Source organism: Balaenoptera musculus, chromosome 9 (assembly GCF_009873245.2).
Source record: "Balaenoptera musculus isolate JJ_BM4_2016_0621 chromosome 9, mBalMus1.pri.v3, whole genome shotgun sequence".
Lineage (NCBI taxonomy): Eukaryota > Metazoa > Chordata > Mammalia > Artiodactyla > Balaenopteridae > Balaenoptera > Balaenoptera musculus.
The window spans coordinates 76,478,136-76,497,132 of NC_045793.1; the positions used below are offsets into that span (position 1 = coordinate 76,478,136).

The 18,997-nt window shown below is 39.0% G+C and overlaps 1 protein-coding gene across 1 annotated transcript; it reads right to left on the reverse strand.

The window, feature by feature from the left end:
• Positions 1-10,535: 10,535 nt before the first annotated feature.
• Positions 10,536-18,966, reverse strand: TOMM7 (translocase of outer mitochondrial membrane 7). Its single transcript, XM_036864430.1, has 3 exons — positions 18,790-18,966; positions 14,506-14,554; positions 10,536-10,769 (listed from the first exon to the last, which is right to left on the reverse strand). Exons 1-3 carry the CDS (start codon positions 18,890-18,892, stop codon positions 10,754-10,756), a joined length of 168 nt encoding a protein of 55 aa, XP_036720325.1. The 5' UTR covers positions 18,893-18,966; the 3' UTR covers positions 10,536-10,753.
• Between the last annotated feature and the right edge of the window lie 31 nt (positions 18,967-18,997).

The window sequence follows — 18,997 nt, forward strand, 5'->3', positions numbered from 1 at the left end:
AAGCCAAACCATTGCACTCTTCTTCAACAAGTTCAGGACCTCTACTGGACTGCCCACTCTTCCAAATTTGGTCTCAGACCCTACATTTTTTTTTTTATCTTAATGATTTTTTTTAACATCTTTATTGGAGTATAATTGCTTTACAATGGTGTGTTAGTTTCTGCTTTATAACAAAGTGAATCAGGTATACATATACATATATCCCCATATTTCCTCCCTCTTGTGTCTCCCTCCCACCCTCCCTATCCCACCTCTCTAGGTGGTCACAAAGCACCGAGCTGATCTCCCTGTGCTATGCAGCTGCTTCCCACTAGCTATCTATTTTACATTTGGTAGTATATATATGTCCATGCCACTCTCTCACTTTGTCCCAGCTTACACATCTCTCTCCCCAAGTCCTCAAGTCCATTCTCCACATCTCCATCTTTATTCCTGTCCTGCCCCTAGGTTCTTCAGAACCTTTTTTTTTTTTTAGATTCCATATATATGTGTTAGCATATGGTATTTGTTTTTCTCTTTCTGACTTACTTGACTCTGTATGACAGACTCTAGGTCCATCCATCTCACTAGAAATAACTCAATTTCGTTTCTTTTTATGGCTGAGTAATATTCCATTGTATATATGTGCCACATCTTCTTTATCCATTCATCTGTCGATGGACACTTAGGTTGCTTCCATGGCCTGGCTATTGTAAATAGAGCTGCAGTGAACACTGTGGTACAGGACTCTTTTTGAGTTATGGTTTTCTCAGGGTACATGCCCAGTAGTGGGATTGCTGGGTCGTATGGTAGTTCTATTTTTAGTTTTTTAAGGAACCTCCATACTGTTCTCCATAGTGGCTGTATCAATTACATTCCCACCAACAGTGCAAGAGGGTTCCCTTTTCTCCACACCCTCCCCAGCATTTACTGTTTGTAGATTTTTTGACGATGGCCATTCTGACCAGTGTGAGGTGATACCTCATCATAGTTTTGATTTGCATTTCTCTAATGATTAGTGATGTTGAGCATGCTTTCATGTGTTTCTTGGCAACCTGTATATCTTCTTTGGAGAAATGTCTGTTTAGGTCTTCTGCCCATTTTTGGATTGGGTTGTTTGTTTTTTTGATATTGGGCTGCATGAGCTGCTTGTAAATTTTGGAGATTAATCCTTTGTCAGTTGCTTCATTTGCAAATATTTTCTCCCATTCTGAGGGTTGTCTTTTTGCCTTATTTATGGTTTCCTTTGCTGTGCAAAAGCTTTGAAGTTTCATTAGGTCCCATTTGTTTTTATTTCCATTTCTCTAGGAGGTGGGTCAAAAAGGATCTTGCTGATTTATGTCATAGAGTGTTCTGCCTATGTTTTCCTCTAACAGTTTTATAGTGTCTGGCCTTACATTTAGGTCTTTAATCCATTTTGAGTTTATTTTTGTGTATGGTGTTAAGGAGTGTTCTAATTTCATTCTTTTACATGTAGCTGTCCAGTTTTCCCAGCACCACTTATTGAAGAGGCTGTCTTTTCTCCATTGTATGTTCTTGCCTCCTTTGTCATAAATTAGGTGCCCATATGTGCGTGGGTTTATCTCTGGGCATTCTATCCTGTACCATTGATCTATATTTCTGTTTTTGTGCCAGTACCATACTGTCTTGATTACTGTAGCTTTGTAGTATACTCTGAAGTCTGGGAGCCTGATTCCTCCAGCTCTGTTTTTCTTTCTCAAGATTGCTTTGGCTATTCAGGGTCTTTTGTGTTTCCATACAAATTGTGAAATTTTTTGTTCTGGTTCTGTGAAAAATGCCATTGGTAGTTTGCTAGGGATTGTACTGAATCTGTAGATTGCTTTGGGTAGTATAGTCATTTTCACAATGTTGATTCTTCCAATCCAAGAACATGGTATATCTCTCCATCTGTTTGTATCATCTTTACAGACCCTACATTGAAAAGGTGCTCACCCTGTGTCTCATTCTCTCAAGCTCTGGATATTGAGCAAATGGATATGCTAATTAACATAATGCAATTCATTTCTTAGCCCTTATAGATGACCATTCAACATGATAATCCTGGAAATACAATACATAATGCAGAGAAGTAAATTACTGAGATTGGAATTTGATACTCTAAGACATGCAAGTTAAGTATGGTAGTACTTTAGAATAGAGACACTTTATTTTAAATAACAGTAATGAGGAAGAAGAGAAGGATGATAACAAAAATAACAATACCTCTACTATTTGCTCTAATTGCATATAAACTCTTGATCCACATGGCATTTAAACAACTCGTCAATATCAGAAATAATGTAAATGCATAATCTTAGGTGTTTTACTTACCTTCCTTCAATCTATTACTTAGAAGACCCAAAAAGTAAAAGAAAAAAATTAAACTGTGGAGAATGATCCTGTTAAAAGATATTCAGTATTAAATATATCACAGAGGAGGGAGTTCTTCAAGACAGTAAATACATACTGTTACAGAACTTATAATCATATACTTGTTGAACAAAGCATTTCATAAACTGTTTTATTCTAGTTCTTAAAATGTACTTGTAACTCTTCTATAAAGTTTAGTTTTCAACTAAATAATAATAGCTCTCCATTGTCTATCAGAAGACATCTAAGCTCTTTCTTCTAACATTCTAGATCCCCTATTATCTGCTTTTATCAGACTTATCCACCACATCTCTCTAACTACAGCCCCCATATACAGTTCTCCTCACATTAGAGCAGTGCCTGTTTCTTGCATATACCTCTCATTAAAAATGCATCCAGTGATGAATCTTTACAGAAACTCTGCCCAGATCTTTGGTCCTGAGCTGTATGAGCACAGGGTGAGTGAGACTCCAGGAAACCCAGCAGAGAACAGTTACTGGGAGACCGGAGAACTGAGCTGAGCAGAAAGTCAGAGGTTGTACAAAAATTTACTTTTGGTAGGCAACTAACATTCTATGCCATTTCTACTTCTTTGCTTACCAAATATTGAGACCCCACTATGTGCCATGTACTATTCTAGGTGTTAGGGATATAGTAGCAAACAAATCAACTAGGTCCTTGCCCTTATCGTAAGAAAGCCAGGAAAATGGGGAGGGTTGAGAGAGGGAGCAGGAATAGTGAGGGAGAATTAATTGACATTTGTTGAGGTCCAAAGGCAAGAGAGGGTATGACTCTAAGAAACTAATGTGATCCTTTTGGAATTTATTACTAAAACCTCTTCTCATTTCACTTCACGTTCTCTAGTTGATCCTACCTATTCTAGAGAAGATCTATTTGATCTTATCTCCTCCCTGGAACCTGAAGTCAGGGTAGTAAATAAAATAATTCAGAGAAGTTGTAGTGAAGTAAAATGAGAAACTATATTAGTTATAAATTACAAATGGAACAAAATATAAAACTGTAAACGAAAATATGCCAAAAGATAAAGAAGTTGTGATATATATACATATAAACATACACATACACACACACACACACACACACACACACACAATGGAATACTACTTGGCCATAAAAAAGAATGAAATTTTGCCATGTGCAGCAACATGAATAGACTTGGAGGGCATTATTCTAAGTCAAATAAGTCAGACAGAAAAAGACAAATACTATACAAAATCACTTACAGGTGGAATCTAAAAAATACAACAAAATAGTCAATATAACAAAAAAGCAGCAGACTCACAGATATAGAGAACAAACTAGGGGTTGCCAGTTGAGGGGATGGGTAACATAGGGATGGGGGAGTGGGAAGTACAAATTATTGAGTATAAGATAGGCTACAAGGATGTATTGTACAACACAGGGAATATAGCCAATATTTTATAATAACTGTAAATGCAGTGTAACCTTTAAAATTGTATAAAAATAATTATTTTTTTTAAATTAAAAAATAAAAACTATGTTTTCTAACAAACAAATAAATAATAAAAAAACATATACCAATGTTTTCTAACAAACAAATAAATAAATAAGAATAAAAAAAATATACCAAAGGAAACCTTAGGAAAATATTTTTTTCCAATCTCAAGACAGAAAGACTTTGTTAAGTATGAAATAAAACTCAAAAGGCATTTTTAAAAGTCAATGATTTGATTAATAAAATTCAAAACTTCTGCATGGCAAGGATGGTCATAAGCAAAGTCAAAAGACAAATGAAAACTTGGGGGAAAATATCTACAACTAATATCACAGATAAAATTTCCCTAAAATATAAAGTGCCTATAAATCAATGTGGGAAAGATCAATACTCCAACAGAAAAATGGGCTAAAGGAAACACAAATGGTTATTTAAAATATGAAAAGATGCTTTACCTCACTCATAAGAAAAATGCTAATTTAAAGAACAATACACCATATTTAAAGAACAAGTACACCATTATCTGTTTGGAAAGACGGAAAATGTGATAACACACAAGCCAGTGAAGCTGGGAGCAAATGGGGGCTTAGTCTTCAGAGACCTACTAGACTCCTAACAGCACACAACTCAACCATTCCTAGGGCATGGCCTTTATCTTCATGGTCCAGAACAGCTGTGATCCAGTTATTTCAGATCCAAGAAACATATCGATACTTCCCTTTTAGGGAGACTTCCCAGAAGTACCACACAACACTTCTGCTTACATCTCAAATATCAAATTATCAGTCAAAGAGCCACACCTAACTGCCAAGGAGTCTGGGAGCCTTTTAGCTTGATTTTAATAGAAGCAGCTAAATATCACACTTTGAGAAACAGAAAATGGATTTTTGATAGGCAACTAACATTCTCTGACATGTCTACTTTTTGCTGACCAAATATTCATACACACTAATTCTCAAGTCTCATCTAGATATTGCATCCAGGTCATAGTTTGGGAATTCTGGGAAATGTGCACCTCCCATTTGGACTGCATGGCTCTCCAGGGTCCAGCAATCTAAGAACTTAAAGACAAGTTAACTGTTCCCAATTTACCCAATATACAAAGGTAAAATAGGAGCAAGATAACCACATTAAAACTGCCATTCAGAAAAGGGGAGAGAGGAAAACCTGCAGTGGTCACTGGTCTATAGCAATACAGAATTACATGGGGCAGAAACAGAGACTTCCTTTCCTGGCAGTATCTGGGGCTTTCATTTCTGCTTTCATGGAAACTCCTTCTGGGCCCTCTAATTTTGCTCTCTAGGAGTCTCTTTCTTGCCCATGGCCTCATCCTCAGTAGGCATTAGGGAACACCAGGGAGCTATTGACATTTCTTAGCTCACTTCCTGTTAGTGGCACAGTTTTCTTCAGAAAAAAATGTATTTCTCCCTCTCTGTCTCCATGCCCTTTTCCTTACTTCCTCTTCTGGACTGTCCTTGATGTAAGAGGAAAGAAAATGCTGCAGTACATTTTTTTCATCATTCCAGTTATTATTATTTAACTTTTAATATCTTTGCTTCTTACAGGAAAGAGAACCTCAACTCAAACTTCCCAATACAGTTTCTGTCAACGTCAAAGAAGTTTTTTACATTTAATTCAAAAGCATTTGTAGAACACCTACCATGTATGATGCACTAAGGATCCCAGGTTCGAGGAGATCCTGGTCCCTATCTTGGCATGGTGGTTACAAGGTATACACAATTGGCAGCACTCATCAAACTGTATACTTAAGATCTGTTCATTTTACCGTATATAAAATATACCTCGATAGAAACGTAGGCTATTCAAGGAAAGATTTAAAAAATGTTTAGTTTATTATAGTTGGCATAATAATTTCAAGCAAGTTAAATTTATGATATGAATTTGACTACTCTATGTGCTATTGTGTATAGAGCCCTGGATACTGGATAAAGTAGATGGGCCCTCTCTATGGAACTTGAAATGTTAATATTTTGTAGTGTTGCAAATGTCCATTATACCACTTCATTCGTTGTATAAATTACTTTTAAATGTGGCATGTATCAGTAATAACATCATATGCTTTTAGTTAGCAGACATGGGTTCAATTCCAAGTTTTCTCTGTGATCTGGGGAAAATGACCCAACCTTCTGTTTGATCTGCAAAATGGAGATAATGTCCTACTTCACAGCATCGTTGTGGTAACTAAATGAAAAAAGTGCCAAGTCAGAGTAAACATTCCCTTTCCCACATCATCTCCTCCCAACATCTTTTGATGTCATCTTTTGGCCAGGATTCATTACCAGTTATGACTAACACAGAGAAAAATACTGGCCCTTTACAATGACTCATGTTATAAAAGTTTACAGTTCTCAAAGCATTTTATACTTAACACATATAATCGTATTAACTCACCCATTCATTCTTATTGAACATCTACTATGTCAGTACCTGTGCTAGCCTCTAAAAATACAGTCCTGTGTTTATGGAGCTTGTATTCTAAAGGTGAGATAAAATTATTTATATACATACAGAAAACCAGGTGGGTAAAAGTTTTTTGAAGAAAAGTAAGACAAGGTTAAGGGAGAGAATGAGCTGAAGAAGACATACAGATGGCCAACAGGCACATGAAAAGATGCTCAACATCACTAATCATCAGGGAAATGCAAATCAAAACTACAATGAGGTATCACCTCACACCAGTCAGAATGGCCATCATCAAAAAGTCTATAAGTAATAAATGCTGGAGAGGGTGTGACGAAAAGGGAAGCCTCCTACGCTGTTGATGGGAATGTAAATTGGTGCAGCTACTATGGAGAACAGTATGGAGGTTCCTTAAAAAATAAAAATAGAGCTACCATATGATCCAGCACTCTCACTCCTGAGCATATATCTGGAAAAGACGAAAACTCTAATTCAAAAAGATACATGCACCCCAAATGTTCACAGCAGCACTATTTACACTAGCCGAGACATGGAAGCAACCTAAATGTCCATTGACAGATGAATGGATAAAGCAGATGCGGTATATATATACAATGGAATATTACTCAGCCATAAAAAATGAAATTTTGCCATTTGCAGCAACATGGATAGACCTAGAGATTATCATACTAAGTGAACTAAGTCAGACAGAGAAAGACAACTATCATATGATATCACTTACATGTGGAGTCTAAAATGATACAAATGAACTTATTTACAAAACAGAAAAAGACTCACAGACTTCAAAAACAAACTTACGGTTGCCAAAGGGGAAAGGTGGTGGGATGAGGGATAAATTAGGAGTTTGGGATTAACAGATACACACTACCATATATAAAATAGATAAACAAGGACCTACTGTATAGCACAGAGAAACTATATTCAATATCTTGTTATAACCTATAATGGAAAAGAATTCAAAAAATATATATATGTATACTGAATCACTTTGCTGTACACCTGAAACTAACACAATATTGTAAATCAACTATACATCAATTTTTAAAAAATAAAATTAAAAAAGAATGGAGAGATAAGACTGGTGTAGGGTTTGCTGTTTTACATAAGGATCAGAGAAGCCATCTCTATCAAGATGGCATTTGGGCAGAGAATAGAATAAACCCATGCATATGGATATCTGGGAAAAAGAGTTCCAGGAGAGAAAACAGCTAACTCAGACTCCAAAGTGAGAACATGCCTGGCCTTTCTAAAGGACAAGAGATCAAAACAGCAAGAGTGCAAGTGAACATGGATGAAGAATCCTAGGCGAGGAAGAGATCAAAGGCACATAAAACCAGATTACAGTTTTGTAGGTCATAGAAAGGATTTGGGCATTTACCCTCAGTGAAATAGGAAACCACTGGAAAGTTTTGATCAGGGTGTGAGGAGATCTTACTTTTAAAAGGATGTGGAAAAGACTTTAATGCATATGGGAAAGCAAGAGGGCTACTGCAAGTCTAGGACAGTATTCTCAAATCTGAGTTGTATCCGTCACCTACAGGACTTTCTAAAACAGATTGATCACACAAAAAGAAGTTCACAAATGTTCACAGCAGCTTTATTCATAACAGCTAAAAACTGGGAACAACTCAAACGTCCTCTATGTACATCCATACCATGGACTACTCGGCAATAAAAAGGAATAACCTGGATAAATAAACACACAACCTCAAATCGATCTACAGAGAATTATGGTGAGTTTAAAAAGCCAATCCCAAAAGGTTACTTCCTGTATGATTCCATTTATATAACTTTAAAATTAGTTTATTTATTTTTGGCTGTGTTGGGTCTTCCCTGCTGCGCACCAGCCCTCTCTAGTTGCGGTGAGCGGGGTCCACTCCTCGTTGCGGTGCGCAGGCCTCTCATTGCGGTGGCCTCTCCCGTTGCGGAGCATGGGCCCCAGGCACGCGGACTTCAGCAGTTGTGGCTCCTGGGCTCCAGAGCACAGGCTCAGCAGCTGTGGCACACGGGCCCAGCTGCTCCGTGGCACGCAGGATCCTCCCGGACCAGGGATCGAACCCGCGTCCCCTACCTTGGCAGGCAGACTCTCAACTGCTGCGCCACGAGGGAAGCCCTATATAACTTTCTTGAAATGACAAAATCATAGATGAACAGATTACTAGTTGCCAGGGGTTAGGGACAGGGATGGGGTGTGAGGGAGGAAGGTTGGCTATTACAAGGGAAACCTGAGGGATCCTTGAGGTGATGGAAAAGTTCTGACTGTAACAATGTCAATATCCTGATATTGTATACAGACTTACAAGATGTTACCATTGGAGGAGACTAGGTAAAGTTTACAGGGATCTTTCTATATGGGTTCTTACACTGCATTCAACTCTACAACTATCTCAAAACAAGAAGTTTAATTCAAAACAATGGTTGAAGTAATTAAATCACACACACAGACCACTGGGGCTCATCCCCAGTTTCTCATTCAGGAAAACCTCAACACGTGCATTGCTAACAAGCTTCTAGATGATGCTAGTCTGGGATCAGCTATGACAGCCACTGGTTTACTGAATAACACATTGGGGCAAATATTATTCCTATTTTGTGGAAGAAACTCAAGTCTACAGAGTAAGTGACTTCTCTACCAAGGGTAGTTGGAACTAAGTGGCAGGGCCAGGATTCAAATCAGGTCCTATCAGCTCAGTGTTTGCCTAAGTAAAATCAAGGTCAGAAATAATCTTATTTGTAAGGACTCTCTAGTGCCTAGCACAGAACAGAGACCAATGCTTGCTAAACTGGATTGCACTGCCCTGAAATCTAAAATTCAGTAAAATGTAGGAGCTTAGTTATAAACATTTCACAAACCTTCAGAGATACAGACATTAAAATGGTACTAGTCTCAGCTCTTATCCTATGCCTTGAACAAATGCTTAAACTCTGTTTCTTAGCTTCCTCAGATGTGAGAACAAGGAACTGGTCCCCTTCCACTTAATTCTGGATTTCTTTCTTTAAAATCTTCTGGGGTTTTATAAACAGCTACAAGTTAGCTCCTGAAAGAAAAAAAAGTTACATTTCCTATCCATGTTAGTATTTTATCAAAGTGGACACTTGCCATAGCTTTATTTCAATTTCTGGAAACCCTAAGTGAAAAAGAAAAATGTGCACCAAAATACTAACTAAACAAAAATTCACTGACAACACGTTTAGTAGAAAGGATGAGGGCGTGGGGGAAAAAGGCCACAATCTTAAGCAATTCTATGGGGATTTAAAAGCTGCTCAGCGCTTTTAGCAAAATCATACGTGCCCCGATTCACGGAAATGTTAAAGCAATTTCATTAACTGCATACCAAAAACGGTTTCCCTGCAGTTAGCTCTCCGGAATTCCACTTTAAAACCCCCTTATGCAATAAGCCTCCACAATAGTCTTGTCTCCTTGTCTCCTAGGCAAAGGTAACAAAACTTGAGGAAATAGTCTTAAATAGTTAGGAGGGTTTTACATTAGAAATAAGAAATTTCTGGTAATGATACCTCCAGTTACCGGAGATTACATTCATGATCATTCTCTAACACTGGATGTTAGAAACATTCAATCCAATGGGCACCTCCCAAACCATGTCATATCTTGTTTCAGGCCTACTTTCCTATAATTAATTACAATTCCCAAAACTAAGTAAATAGATCTATTTTGTTAGAATTACAAAAAAAGCTAAGTTTAAAAAGGGAGGGGGGCTTCAAATACAGATAAAGGTCCCAGGAAACCAGGATGCAGAACTGAAAACTAGTTCCATTAAATGCCTTTTCTTCTATCAAAAAATAGCAAGTGTTACTATTCTGTGTAGCTCACTATGGGCTCTTGCCCAGCCACCTCTAGCTTCCTAACAGTACTGAGGGAAATCTTAGACTCATGTTTAACTCACAAATCAGACACACAACTCGCCAATGCCATTCCCATTCCCTACCAACACAGCCAAAGAACCCTATTTCTTTTAATCAGAATGTTACTCCAATGCAGTACAGGAAGTAAGGACTCAGTTTGTCACAGAGAGCTGTCTCTACTTTTACTACTTCAGAACATCTCAGAAGAAGTTATTAATTCACTGCAAAGGGAAACTGGAATCCGTTTGTTAAGTGAATGGACAGGAATTAACTTGGAAATTTTCTTATTTTTTTAAAGTAGCATCTAGGCACATACATAGATTCCCTGTTTTGAAAAAGTACCAAAAGGCTAAATTTTTACCTAACAGTCCTATCATGTTCAATGCAAGAAGGACTCAAGACATAACATTGTTAAAAAACATTTATTTTAATACAGTCTATCATAAATAAGTCAGTAGAGGTTCCACTCTGCCACAGACGCATCTGAGAAGTAAGAGCCCTGTGCCATCCAACTGGTGAACGTCTGAACGATGTCCCATCTCTTATCCCAGCCACAGCGCACACCTTCCATGTTGTTCCTCTGCATTGATTGCTTCCAAAACCAGATGACCAAATAGTCCTTTATCCCCAAAGTAAGCTAAAATGTTTGTGAAGAGGAAAAATAAATTAAACCCCAAAGTAAAAACTTCTTAAACATAGCTTAAGAATTAGAAGATTGTATACATTTATGTTTGTGTTTACTCATCTATCAAATTCAGTTAGCAGAAGGATCAATCTCATTGAGCAAAAAAAAACATAGAGACCTATTTAAAGAAATATAGTTTTACTACTTTTTATTGTAGTTACCTATTATAAACAAAAAGGAAAACATAAATTGAGGTCAATCAAAATATTGATATGAAGGATTGATGAACCCAGAAAATAAAGTTGTATCATTATTAGATCCAGGAAAGAGACAAGAGGTGTTTTACTTCTAAGTCCTGTTGATTAAAAATGTAGTTTCTAGTAGTATGTCAACTTAAATAAAATTGCATTACAAAATGACAATCTGAGCATTCTGTTAATTTTTAGAAATTATTTTCCCTCTGCATATAAAACAAACCAACATGCATCTATTCCCAATTTTCAAAAGTGTATTAAAATCTCACATTAAACCCCAAGTATTTTTGCATACAGTTAAGATATGAAAACAAATTATTCATTTATGGAAGTCTCTTCCTCATTGGTAATGAGCATCTAAGATAAAGAGAAAAGAAAATTTTCCTTGGCTTTATAAAGATAATGGGAACAATCATTCTCTCAGTTACTTAGTATTCATATATTTTGCCTAAATAATGTTTTACTAAGATATTGCCCCTTATTCACTAAATTCTGCATTTTAAATAAGGCATGCATATCAGCCAACCACGTACAATGCACCATCCTGAGTGAAAGAGGAGGACACTAAGGCAAATGGGGACCTAATCCCAAGGAATCTAACAACTTAACAAGGGAAACAGACCATAAATCATGAACCACATTATCTCCATAAGTATTATATAAATAAATTTATATATAAACAATAAACTTTATATTGCTAAATAAGTTTTATATTAATAAAACATTTACATTACTGAAAAGCCTAGCAGATACAAGTCTATTCCTTTCAGGGTACAGACCAGGTAACCCAGGAAGACCTCTTAGTCAAGTCTCCCCAGTGCAAGCAGCACAGTATATGAAATTCTGTAACAGGATAACTCTTATGAGCACTGCTCAATTCCTTCCTAAATCACAAATATCCCTGGAAAGAAATCAGAAAATGTCCCTAATGACAGAAAAGAATGACCATCAGCACCAGAAATGACAGGAGCACTGAGATGACAATAAGGTGAAGAAATAAAAAGCAGGGGGGTGGCTGCTTCATCCAGTCTGCAACTTTGAAGGGTCAACTCTTGGTGGGATAACTGAAGCCAGTACAACAAAAGGGTACATCTAGCACCACCTCTGGATCCTGGATCACCTGGGGCTCAAAAAACACTATTTCTCAGGATGCAGGTCTAGTCTAAAACCTGTACAGGAGGAAATGCTGTATCAGTTCCTGTTCCAAGTCCACCAAGAGGTTAGGATCATTTAATTAAGTTAATTCAACATTTAAAAAGTGTTGCCAAAGTAGTTGGCAGCTACTTTAGGTACTTGCAGGACAACATAGAATGCAAATAAGCAACAAGCATAATACAAAGCAAAGAATGACAGACACAAAAGAATACTACAGGAACACAAAAAATGGAGCAATTTCAGTTAGGAGAAGGGGGGAAAGATTTAGGGAAGAGGTGACATTTGAGATTGGGCTTTTCTAGACAAGTGAAAACTGAAAGGAAGAAGCATTCCAGGCTGAGGGAGAATAAGCATACAAACGCACGAAAAAATACAGTTTATTCTGGGATTAGCATGCAGTGTCATGTAGCTAGAGCACAGCTCTCACAGGAGAAAGAAGTGGGGTAAATGAGATGACATAGGAAAGATTAAAAATTATTATTAATAGTTTACTGCTCAAACATTACTTGTCAAGCACTGTCATACTTTACACACAATATTCTTATTCAATCCTCATCGCAATCTTACAAAGTAGATCGTATGCCCAACTTATAAAAGAGAAAACTTATCTTAGAAAGGTTAATGGCCTCTTGGGAAGAAGTATTTGATGGTAACTTTCAGGGCTTGGAAAATGTTCACACAGCTTGCCCAGGTAGTCCCATCTCTGACAATGTTCCCTAAGGTACTGTTTCCCTAAGGAAATAACTGGTCTGAGGTCAATCGGCTACTCAGTAGCAGATACATTACCTAAAATCCCATTTCACAAAAAAGAAAACTGATAGTTCAAAGAGTAAAGGCTAAAAGAAGGGAGCTTGGTGGGCACCTTTGAAAGCAGTTTTAAGAAGCTGCACCATAAAAGGTTAAAGAAAGAGAAAAGTGAAGAAAGGAAGCAGTGAGTGAAGAACATTTACTGAAGAATTTTATCAGGGAAAAGAGAGGAACAGCACAAATGGACACAAAGAGGGCACATATGGCAATAACCCTTAAGAAGGAAAAACCCTTGCTTTGAGAAAGGAGAGACTGGCAAGTCAGAGAAGATGGAGGAAATTCATATCAGATGGCACTGTGCTAAGTAACAGGTCATATTACCTAGGGAGGCCACATGACCCAGTGGAAAGTGCGTAAGCCTTGGAGACAGACATACTCTACCACCTACCAACTGTGTGATCGGCTCTGAAGGACTGAAGTGACAATTAGAGATCCTGTACATAAAGCACTTAAAACAGTGGCTGACACACTGTAAATGACTGTTAGTAACATGACTATTATTATTTCTGCTCATTCTAGAAAAGAGTGGCTTAGATTAGAAGTCTGAAGAAGCTGAAGACCTAGAACAGCCAGTGAAAAGTCTGTTAGGACAATCAAGAAATACCTTAAGACAGAGGGTAAAGCTGAAATCCCACGGCACCTGTGCAGGGGTCCTAGTCATCACAGTGCCAGTCCTTTCTACAGAGCAGTCCTGCCTGTTCCAGATTCTGCCTTCACACATACACATATACACACACACACGCCTACATACGGCTTTTACACGTATATACATACACACACACATGTCTGAGTATATGAATACATATACTCTGTGTATCTGTGTGCGTTGGGTGTGTGGAAGTTTTCACAAGTGCTTATCCAACAACTGCAAGGTTGTTTCAGAGAAAGGAATTTGACAATGCATTTTCAGAGTCACAAATGTTCATACACTTTGACAAGAAAATAAATCAAAACCTATGCACATAAAAATGTTCGTTATATTGTTATCTGAAATACTAAAAAACTGAACAACCTAAGTGATCAACAACTAGAAAATATATGGGCTATCAACTCTAACATTGGGTGAAAAAAAACAAAATTCTCTGTACTCTTGTTAGAATGACATAAAAGGCCGTATTTATCTGAATAAGGATAAGACAGGAATACAGGTATTAAAAACAGTTCAGCTTTTAAAGTGGTAGGATAAATTAGTTCTTTTCCCTTTAAAATATGCTTCATTATGGTTATAACACCAACACAGTATATACTGGGCTGGCCAAAAAGTTCGTCTGGCTTTATCCATTCTTTATCCATTCTTACCCAAATGAACTTTTTGGCCAACCCAATAAAAATTAGGAAGGGGAGAGAAAGTAGTTATCTGATAACGTAAGTTAGACTGGTCTGCAAACCGCTGCAGTTTTCCAACAGCCCAAAACTACACTTGACTGATAAAGCTCCGTTACAATACGTACCACTATTTCTCTTTTGCTTGCCATGACTTAGTACTAATGTATGAATGTTTGCCTTGCAATGCTTATTTGTAAGAACGGTACCTCAAAACAGTTGGTTCAGGCATTCCAGGATCTGCACCCCTCTTAAATCCTGAGGGAGATGGGGAGGGAAGAAACAGAAAGAGAATAAAAACTAATTAAAACCCTAGCAGACAAAAAAATTACAATCAAGACTTTTTCTTTTTAAATCAATCTAGGGGGGCTTCCCTGGTGGCGCAGTGGTTGGGAGTCTGCCTGCCAATGCAGGGGACACGGGTTCGAGCCCTGGTCTGGGAGGATCCCACATGCCGCGAAGCAACTGGGCCCGTGAGCCACAATTACTGAGCCTGCGCGTCTGGAGCCTGTGCTCCGCAACAAGAGAGGCCGCGATAGTGAGAGGCCCGCGCACCGCGATGAAGAGTGGCCCCCGCTTGCCGCAACTAGAGAAAGCCCTCGCACAGAAACAAAGACCCAACACAGCCATAAATAAATAAACAAATAAAAGAAAGTCTAAATAAATCTAGGGTAGCTAGAATAATATCCAGATCTACCAGAATTACCTAGATTTACCTGCACAACAGAAGAGTCTTGAATCTTCACTAAAGTATGTGATTATGTGCAGAACTTATCAGTAGGGAAGACAAACTACCTTATTCCTATATTACACACAATTAGCACAGCAGCCCTTAGCACACACTCTTTCATTATTAGTCATTACGCACAAAAAAGATATCACAACAACCAAATCATACTGGATGAACTAAAAAGAGCAGAGATTTTTTTTTAAACTAAACTTTTTTAAAGAAACAATTGAAGATATCTTATTTTATCCCCTATGAACCACTCTTTTTATAAAGCAGCCAAAGATTGGTGATAGAAAGAAGGAAAAAAATTTCAAGTTATTTTTAATTAAATCAACACTCATTACAAATATGATTAAATAAAACTTTTACGTTTTAAAATATATCAATTAACTAGACAACATATATACTAATTTGCTGAAATAACTGATTAAAATTAGACTTGGCATCAAGAACTGTGGAGTATGAAATTTTACCCCATTTTCAAGACAACAAACTGGCCCGCCAGTTTCACAGATGCTGGTAGAAGATACAAGATTCCAAGTCAGAAACAAGGACAGTATTTCCCTGGTGGCGCAATGGTTAAGGATCTGCCTGCCAATGCAGGGGACACGGTTTCGATCCCTGGTCCGGGAAGATCCCACATGCGGCGGAGCAACTAAGCCCGCGTGCCACAACTACTGAAGCCCGCGTGCCTAGAGCCCGTGCTCCGCAACAAGAGAAGCCACCACAATGAGAAGCCCGTGCACCGCAACAAAGAGTAGCCCCCGCGTGCCGCAACTAGAGAAAGCCCGCACGCAGCAACGAAGACTCAACACAGCCAAAAGTAAGTAAATAAATAAAATTAAAAAAAAAAAATGTTAAGGGAGAAAGTTTAGTTATTAAGAAAAAAAGAAGAGAAAAGAAACAAGGACAGTTTATTACTCCCAGCAACAGCTATAGTCAGAGTATTACCATTTAGGAGACGAACCCTGAGATTGGGTAACCAGAATCTTTCATAATGGGCAGTGAGCATGTCTCCCCTTTGCCCTGGAACTATTTCTCAAAGCTGTTCACCCTACAAACATCCTTAAAAATATGGAACAAAGGGTGGTCACCGCCTCTGCTCACCAGATTTGTAGAAATTCAAGATACTATGGAGAATTGTCTTCCAACAGGTAACTCATTAAAATCCTTTTGTTGTAACTGTCCAAACACACTCTTTATCATCATGACACTATCTGTCCGATTTTATAGCACTATATTCCCACTATACTCCCTGAAGCCCTAAAAGGTATGTTTGAACCTAAATTACACAAGAAATTCAATCTGCAGTTGCGGCTTTTAGAGAGCTAAGGTGGAGAAGTAAAGCATGGCAACTAGGTTAGACATGAAATTAAGCTTAGATACAGTATAAGGAAAAAGACAATGATTAACAAGGAAGAAGCACCAAAAAGATAGCCTTAACATCAATCTCCACCTGAGTTGGACACTAGGGTACCAAAAATCACCATAATCGTAGTGCTAGTAAAGAGAATATAGCCGGTGTGCACAAAAAAGAAAATGAGGTGGAAAAGGAAAGCATTATCTACTCTTCCGACCAAAACCCCTGACACACAGATTATAACAACCAGCTACAGCTTTCTGGCAGTAGAAAAAGAATTTCAAAAAGGGGAGGAGGGAGAGGTACACGAAGACTTACAGAGCAGCAAAGAAACCACAGGGACAAAGAAAGCAAGAGCAGACTAAAACAGAACCCGATATACACAACAATGGAAAAAGCAGATGGTACAAAGACGGGGAAGAATCAAAGCCCCCATACCTTCCTTAGCTAAAAGGAGAGTTCCTCCCAGTGTTTGACTAGCCAAACTGGGCCATTCTACCATTAAGTGAAAGCTGAGGTGAGGATGAGTCTGGAAGAAAGAGGGGAATAACAGCCTGTAAGGGCAGGGTGTCCCAATTACTTGCCCTAACCTTTGATACCTATACAAAGTCACTAATATCTGGCAAAGTAATGCTTCTTTTAAAAATACGTTCAAAGGGCTTCCCTGGTGGCGCAGTGGTTGAGAATCTGCCTGCTGATGCAGGGGACACGGGTTCGAGCCCTGGTCTGGGAAGATCCCACATGCCACGGAGCAACTAGGCCCGTGAGCCACAATTACTGAGCCTGCGCGTCTGCTGCCTGTGCTCCGCAACAAGAGAGAGGCCGCAATAGTGAGAGGCCCGCGCACCGCGATGAAGAGTGGCCCCCGCTTGCCGCAACTAGATAAAGCCCTCGCACAGAATCGAAGACCCAACACAGGCAAAAATTAATTAATTAATTAATTAATTTTTTTAAAAAATGCGTTCAAAAATCAGGGAGGAGGGACTCCCCCGGCAGTCCGCTGTTAAAGAATCCACCCTACAATGCAGGTGACGCGGGTTCAATTCCTGGTCAGGGAACTAAGATCCCACATGCCGCAGGGCAACTAAGCCCGCGTGCCACAACTACTGAGCTCGCTGGCCTCAAACTACAGAGCCCACACGCTCTGGAACCCACGTGCCACAACTACACAGCCCATGTGCCCTGGGAGCCTGCGCACCACAACTAGAGAAGAGAAAACCTGTACGCCACAACTAGAGAGAAGCCCGCGCACCGCAACAAAAGATCCCTCAAGCCGCAACTAAGACCCAACGCAGCCAAAAATAAATAAAATTAATAAAATAAATAAATAATAAATCTTTTTTAAAAAAGATTTATTAAAATTCTCCAATTGGAGAATATTAGAAAAAATATTTAAAAAATAAGGGCGGAAAAATACCTGTTTAAGTCCTGCATACTTAAGTATTTCCAAGTTATCAGTTGGCTTGCAACTCATGGGGAAATGGGAGCCAAAGCTACCTAGAGAACGTCCAGCACAAACACTCTGTCAAGACTGAGTGAAGGTACTTTATCTTACACCAAAAAATTTAAAAAGGCAAAAAAACAAGCAGCAGCACGTAGTTAAAATCATAGGATTCTGAAATATGAACCTGAGTTTTAGAAAATGTCAAACTGACAGAGCTGAGACTCTTTTCTCTCCAAAATACTGCCTGAATACGGCAGATTAAAATTTTAAAACTATCCAAGGCTAGAAACAGGATAAAGTCCCAATGTGCAGCCCTAGGTGAAAATATTTGCCTGAGCACTTACAAATCTTTGCACTACAGCATAGTGGTGAAGAGTATGGGCCTTGATGCCCCAATGCTTGAGTTCATAACTCCCCCACGTGACAGCTGTGTGGCCTTCAGCAAGGAACAGAACTTTTCTATGCCTCGGTTTCCTCACCAGTAAACCCGTTACTCCCGGTGAGAACGCAGAGGCAACCAACAACTATTGTCTTAATCATGCCTCAAAGCAATGGCATACCCACGAGGTTCACCGGCCTCTTTCCACTTAGGCCCACCTAGAAAGGTGAGGATAAACGCCCTGAAAACCTACCTAGTGCCAAAGAGTGAATTAGTTGTTTTCACATACGTCAGGTCGTCCTAACTCTCTCAGAAAAGTAGGTCACCTCTAGTTTACAGATATAAAAACAGGACGGGAGGCATTACGTGACTTCTTAGAGACCGCCCCCCCGAAAAAAAAAAAAGTAAAGGGCAGAACAAGAACTCGAACTCAGCTGAGACCGACCCCACTGGACCGGACAGCCTCAAAGGACATGCGCGGCGTGGTCGCGTTTCTCTCTCCCGCCCCAGACCAAAAATGGAGTCTCAGCCTCCGCACCCCGTTCCCTCCCGACTCCTCCCAGGTTCTTCTCCTACTGACCCAGGTATATCACGAGAGGAATAAAGCCCCAACGGATGGCAAACTGGCCTCCCTTGAAAAGCTGCTGCAGCCTCTGCTTGGCCTCTTTGCTCAGCTTCACCATGGCGACAGCCCGGGCAACACACTTCAGACAACTGCAGCAACCGCGTCGGAAATCCGAAAAAGGAAGGAGACGCGCACGCGCCAGAGACACAGCCTTTACGGCAGG